The sequence below is a fragment of the Lactuca virosa genome, chromosome 8 (genome assembly GCF_052849685.1).
Source record: "Lactuca virosa cultivar CGN04683 chromosome 8, Lactuca_virosa_CGN04683_v6, whole genome shotgun sequence".
NCBI lineage: Eukaryota > Viridiplantae > Streptophyta > Magnoliopsida > Asterales > Asteraceae > Lactuca > Lactuca virosa.
Window position 1 is genome coordinate 136,311,089 of NC_136433.1, and position 6,576 is coordinate 136,317,664.

The 6,576-nt window shown below is 32.5% G+C and overlaps 1 protein-coding gene across 1 annotated transcript; it reads right to left on the minus strand.

The window, feature by feature from the left end:
* Positions 1–3,308: 3,308 nt before the first annotated feature.
* Positions 3,309–4,770, minus strand: LOC145132377 (large ribosomal subunit protein uL10z-like). Its single transcript, XM_079067125.1, has 5 exons — positions 4,513–4,770; positions 4,353–4,421; positions 4,153–4,251; positions 3,656–4,048; positions 3,309–3,565 (listed from the first exon to the last, which is right to left on the minus strand). The coding sequence occupies exons 1-5, from the start codon at positions 4,768–4,770 to the stop codon at positions 3,419–3,421; spliced, it is 966 nt and encodes a 321-aa protein (XP_078923251.1). The 3' UTR covers positions 3,309–3,418.
* Positions 4,771–6,576: the final 1,806 nt, after the last annotated feature.

A 6,576-nucleotide genomic window follows, 5' to 3' on the forward strand; every position in this document is an offset into this window, starting at 1 on the left:
CACACGGGATTAACGGTTATTGGTCAGAGGACTTCCACTAAGATCCCCAATCTTAGTTGATGAATGAGGTAGCTCGTGTAGACTTTGACGGCGTTCTATAGTCCTAACAACAAAAGCATTTTCATGTCTAAAACCCTAAGTTACTAGACTATGCTTTTAAACAGTACTCCTAACTTCATAACATTTAGGCAGTATAACTGCTATAACTTGAAGTAAAACCAGGTTTTATCTTGATATAAAACCAATAATAACAACATATAACGTTCCTAGTTTTATCTTGACATAAAACTATTAATAACAATATATAACATACTAAGTTTTATCTTGACATAAAACTATCAATAACAACATATAACATACCAAGTTTTATCTTGACATAAAAACAATAATAGCAACATACTTTATAACTTAACATATAGAACTTCCGAATATAACTTCGGAACTATATCGTACACAACATATATATAGAATCCTAAGTATAACTCAAGATCTACATTAGTATACTACTATAACAATAACATGCTAACAACTTTACGATAGTTGTATACTTTCAGATACGAAATAACTATATCCCGGTTATTATAACTATCTACGTTGATACTAATATACTATCATATAGACATAATAATAACGTATATACAATATTTAGCATGCGTTTCCCCCGAAATATTAGAAAGTGGGGCCGTGAAACTCACCTTAATAGCGTGATTTTATGTAATCTAAGCAAAAACGGTCAGCGTACGAGGTCGTCGGGGCTCGGGATGCAAGAGGGCTTTAGCAAAGGAGAGAGGAGAAAGGGAAATGGTGTAAGGAATAGCTGAAGTCGGACCTGTTATTTATAGTAAGGATTTTGGACCCTCACGACGTGAGAAACTCATTGTTCACATCGTGAGTTTCGATCTTATCTCTTCGTAGACTTGTCATCCGTCTTCTAGCTTCCGAAGGTGGCAAAATGACTCCTCACGTCGTGAAAAACTCCTTGTTCACGTCGTGAGTTTGGATCTTATCCCCTCGCAGCCTCGTCACACCTTCTAGATCCGAAATGTGGCGGTTTGACTCCTCACGTCGTGAGTGTTTATGCTCACGTCGTGAGTTCAGTCAAATTAGGGTTTTTGACAGCGACATCTTCGGAAGGCCATAACTTTTGCATACGAACTCCGTTTTTGACGTTCTTTATATGCACGCGTAGGTAATTCCGAGTACTACAACTCTCTAATAGATTACAATATCTAATTATAAGCCTATTTTAAATTCCTCTTTTTATAAAGATTTTATAGTGTTCGGTTTATCATAACTTCTTCACGCGAAGTCAGATTCAGACGTTCTCTACATTTTTGGAATCGTATGGACGTATCCTTTGAGTTGTATCATGAAAGTTCATACTTTAACATGAATTACATAGTAAGTTTATCACATTACTAGTTTAACAAAATCACATTTACATGATTGGCATAATCACATGTGATTGTTATTGACCTAATTTTGATGGGTGTTACAAGATAAAAATGAGGGGAGAGAGAGAGAGAGAGAGAGAGAGAGAGATAAGAAAATGGAGAGAGGTGGGGTAGAATTTTATTATTTATTTTTTATAATAAAGAAATTAAAATACTAACATAAATAATGAAAATGTAAAAATGAAATATTAAGGGTAATATAGTTCTTTCAAATTTATGAGAGACTAAATCCATATGAAATTTTTGACTTTTGACCTCCAATATAAGCTATAAATTTTTTGAACCCTATCAATAAATTATTGCAAACCATAGAGTTTTTAAAAAAAAAACAATTATTTAAAAAATATTTATATTGCTAGATAAATAAAACCAAGTTCACAACGGTGGATGGTCTAATTAAAATTTTAATCTTTTTTATTAGTTCTTTTGAATATTCTTTTTAACGATATGAAAATTTTATAATCACATATTTAAATCTAGAATAACCGGTTTTAAGCCAAAGTGGGATTAGCCCATTTGGTAGAGGTTTGCCTCTTAGATTGGAGGTCTTGATTTCTAACACAGACATTGACGATTTCATGATACTAACTTCTAATCACTAACCCCGGTATTAAAAAAACGGTTTTAAAAACCGATTCAAATCGGCTAGTTGAATCGGACAGAGGGGGAACCAGAGACCAAATGAGATCGGTTCAATAATGAACAACTTTATGTCAATTTTTAGATCGGATCTAAGCGGATGATTTCTTCAAAAATCGGGTTGAGCCTGTGTGATAGAACCGATAAAAAACCATTCGGACATGGATAGTTGGATTTCACTTAGTCCGTTAAAAACAACTCATTTCCAAAGCAAATTGAACAGCTCGATCGACACAATTTAAAGGTCGACGGCATACATCATTCGACCGGTTCAACTAAATATCAAGTGTTTAAAACATTGATAGGATGAGTTTGAAATTTTATAAAAATGGCCTTGTTTGAAACCGGTTAGGCCATCTCTAATGGGAGTTTAATGGGGGGGGGGGGGGGCGTTAATGGGGAGTTTAATCTCATTAAACTCAAAATCTCGATTGTGGGAAAATGATTAGGATTCAATGGAATGGGGAGTTCAATCCGCATTGAACTCTACATTCTCTCTCCTTATACACACACACACACATATATATATATATATATATATATATATATATATATATATATATATATATATATATATATATATATATATATATATATATATATATATATTATTTTTAATTAATGTTAATTTTAATTGTAGTTTTTAATTTCATGCTACTTAATTTTTTAAAAAATAACAATAAATAATAAAAAATGATAAATGATATGACAATCCATTAAATTATATAGATTAAATTATATAGAGATAAATGAAGTGTATAGTTTAATAAGTATAGTTGTATAGTGATAGGAATGTATGTGAATGCATTGGAATTGGAAGATGGTCTTATACCAAACCTCAAGACTTTTTTTAAACCCAAACAAATTTATGTTGTTGTTCCATTAAAAATTTAACACCTCAAACTAGCTGACAGTCGATGTTCCCAAACCGGTGATTTCGATCTGCTCATCACCCACGGTTTCCGTTTTTCCGGCGGCTGCGGCTGTCTCTTGCCAATTTCAAGTATGTGCTTTTCCTCCTCCCTTCTAATTTCTCTTTTCGCTGACATTGAAGTACTCGAAAACAAATTCTCGTTCACATATCCAAATAGAAATTTGTGATTTTTCGTGTGTAGATATCGATTTATGCGATACACTGTTAACATGAAATACTCCATTCTTTCAATTTCTTTTTTAAATTATAGCATAGCAATTAAAAGCACCAAAACTTGGGAATGAAAAATGTTTATTAATTTCACCAAAGACTAAATCTTGATACAAGGTTCAAATCAAATGGGAACAACTTATAAGTAATAAACACAGATAAATACCTAAAAAACTAGCCTTCAATCAAACAACCCCATTAAACCACCTTCTTCCTCAGATGACTCCTGTGGTTCTTCCTTCTTCTGCTCCTTTTCCACAGCTGCTGGTGCACTTGAATCTTTAGCAACAGAAACTGGTGTTGTTGCTGTTACAAATTTGCTTGGATCCTGCCATTGATGATCATATATCCATATCAAACTTGTTATTTCAAAATATTAACATATTATAACATAAAAAATCAGAGAAAGAGTGTTCACCTTCAAATACTCCTTGACTTTCTCAGCAAGTTTGAAGGAGTACTCAGTAGCAACAGCAACAGATAGCAAGTTCTTGTAACCATTGATGATCATATGTGGAGCTGCAGCTAAGGAAGGGTAGTTAATTCCCAATGAAAAGGCAGCAACTTGAGAAAGTCCAGTGTTGAATTTTTCAATGAGATCATCTTCTGTGAGGTAAAGAACTTCCGGACTGAACACTGATCCGTTTTCATAAACCGAATGAACAATTAAGCCATATGAGAAGGGTTTTCTTCCTAGTTTTGTGAGAAGAGCAGCTTCCGATGAACCCACCTTCTCACCCTTCTGAATTAGCTCCACCGGAGTTAGAATTTCCACTGTTCCTTTGTTAATCTTCGTCGGAATGTTAAGAACCTAGTGTTTATATATTCAGATCATCGAAGGGGGAGAAATTAGAGATTATCGTTTTTGAGTTTTGAGTTCCATTGATGAATTAAGAAAATGAAAAAAGAAATTACCTGGAAAAATGAAGTTTGCGATGGATCTAATCCGGTGTTTCCTGGAGGAACAATGACGTCAATTGGTGCAACGAGACCTACACGTGCAGGTGCTGCAACCTGGAAATTGAAGCCATGGTTACAATCGGATTAACAAATCTGATACGTACACATGCATGGAAATTAACATGACTGAAGTGATAGAATTTAATTTCGTAAACCTTATACTTAGCAACAACATCGCTCACTTCCTTAAGATCTCCTTTCGTAAACACCAATCCCACATTCCCCTGATTCAAAATCGATTAATCAATAATTATACATCAAAAAGAAAAAAAAAATCAAAAGATCGATTGAATGGAGTCTGGAGAAGGTACCCACCACGAGAAGAGGAACTAGGTTAAGGATTTCGCTGTTGTTGGTTTTCTGAGCATGGAGACGAATGGTTCTCTTCATCATGGTGTTCTTACCCATTAGAACAATGGAGTCTCCTCTGAGTCCTTGTCTTATGCACTGTAACTGGTTGGATCCCACATTGTCTGCACCGACTACGAGTATCTGTGTGTAATGATCGAGAAGCTTGCTGAGTTTGGCATCGTAGTTAACCTTCTTCTGCATTTTGGATAACTTTACTGCCATGGTAATTGTTTTTGATTAATTATCGAGAGAGGTGATCAATTAGATTGAAGAACCCTAAAAATGGAAGAGAATGATGGTTGTTTTGTAAGTGAAGATGGTGGTGGTTGATTCAGTTAGTGAGAGTGAGAGATACGAGGCTGAGAGGTGGAGACCGGGTTTCACTCCTTTTTTTAGCAACTGATTCGTTTAGTTCTTATTTTGTATGCATGCATGCATGGATAAAAATTTGTTGTTTCCTTCTATTTATAATGTAAATGTGTAATAATAAATAAATTTTGTTACCCTTTTAGATATATGTGAATGTGATACGTAAGAATTCAATCTTACACGTGTTTATTACAAAATATATAAGCACATAGCCACATAATGATCCCAACGGTCTAGTCAACTTGGTCCAAAAATTAAGCACAGATGGACAATTGTAAGGATTTTAAACGGTCGGGTTTGTTTAATTGTTTGGTTTGATTATTTTTTATATAATATTATGAAATTTTTGTACGTATTTACTCTAAGTTAGTATTTAAAAATTTATAAAATATGAAGCATTATGAATTAGATTGAAAATGTATAAAAGCTGAAAGAGATTACCAGAATTATAAAATTACAAAAAATAGCTGTTTATTGTAACTTCTATAATTTTATAAATGGAATACAAAGATAATTATATATTGAAAGATATATATAGAAAACCAAAAGTACAGCAACTTAAAAAAAAATACATTTTCTAAAAATTTAGTCCAAAAATGACCGGTATTGTCCAAATCTAGCCGGGTTCAATAATCCAATAGTTCAATACTAGTACTTATACTGCCCCAAAAAATTTGGACAATCATTAACAAGTCGTAGAAAGCCCAATAAACTAAATTTTGCTTATTAACCCAAAAAAGCCCAATAGTCTCAATCCGGTTATTAATCTATATTGCTGATTTTTGTTTTGTTTTGTTTTTTTAATTATTAACTTAAACATGATATAATAATATTGAGGATGGCAAAAATACTTGAATGCAGCCCGAAAAATCGAAACCGAAAATTAGGATGAGTTTTGGACCGAGTAAATGGGTATGAGACTGAGTATAAGATATTTTCTAAAACTTTTGTGTGTTTGAGATGGGTATGGAATTAGAATCGTATTCACCCGATTACATGATATCATACCTAATCTCATTTACCTATCCCCAAATCATTTATATTTTTTGATACTTTTACTTTTATTATTAATATGTATGATTTCAAAGTTAAATTAAAATATTATATGGGATAATATAAATATAAATTTAATTAATGTAATTACTACTTAATTATGTTAATAGAAATTATTGACATTATTTTAAATATTCATGTTTTCATCTATATTAGTTTATTACAAAATTCAGATATTATAATTTTTTTTGGTGATTATTAATTTATGTAAGATTTGTTAGAGAGTAAAATTGTTGATTTTGTTAAAATTGGAATCATTAAAAGAATCAATTCATCTTTTCTAATATGATTGTGAATAAGTTTTAAGTAACGAAAGTTCCAATGGATAAACTTTAACTTGTTAACATCATAAATGTGATACGTGATACTCATGGGTATATCCACAAAGCCGATGGGTATTTCTTAACTGGGTATCCGACGGAATGGGACCGGGGTTAGGATAAAATTTTATATTTGGGTATTAGACTGTGATCATTAATACACGACTCATACCCATTCCATTATCATCCCTAAATATTATGAGGCTCCATATATCTCTGTAAGTTCTTATCACAAAAATGACCTCTACAACTATGAAAAAGGACCCATAAATTCGCAAGAGTATAC

Excerpts from the sequence above, each read along its gene's own strand:
- LOC145132377 (XM_079067125.1), bottom strand. The coding sequence starts at position 4,770 with ATGGCAGTAAAGTTATCCAAAATGCAGAAGAAGGTTAACTACGATGCC. Across the intron at positions 4,422-4,512 it reads ACCTAGTTCCTCTTCTCGTG|GGGAATGTGGGATTGGTGTT; the intron begins GTGGGTACCTTC and ends ATTTTGAATCAG. Across the intron at positions 4,049-4,152 it reads CGCAAACTTCATTTTTCCAG|GTTCTTAACATTCCGACGAA; the intron begins GTAATTTCTTTT and ends TATAAACACTAG.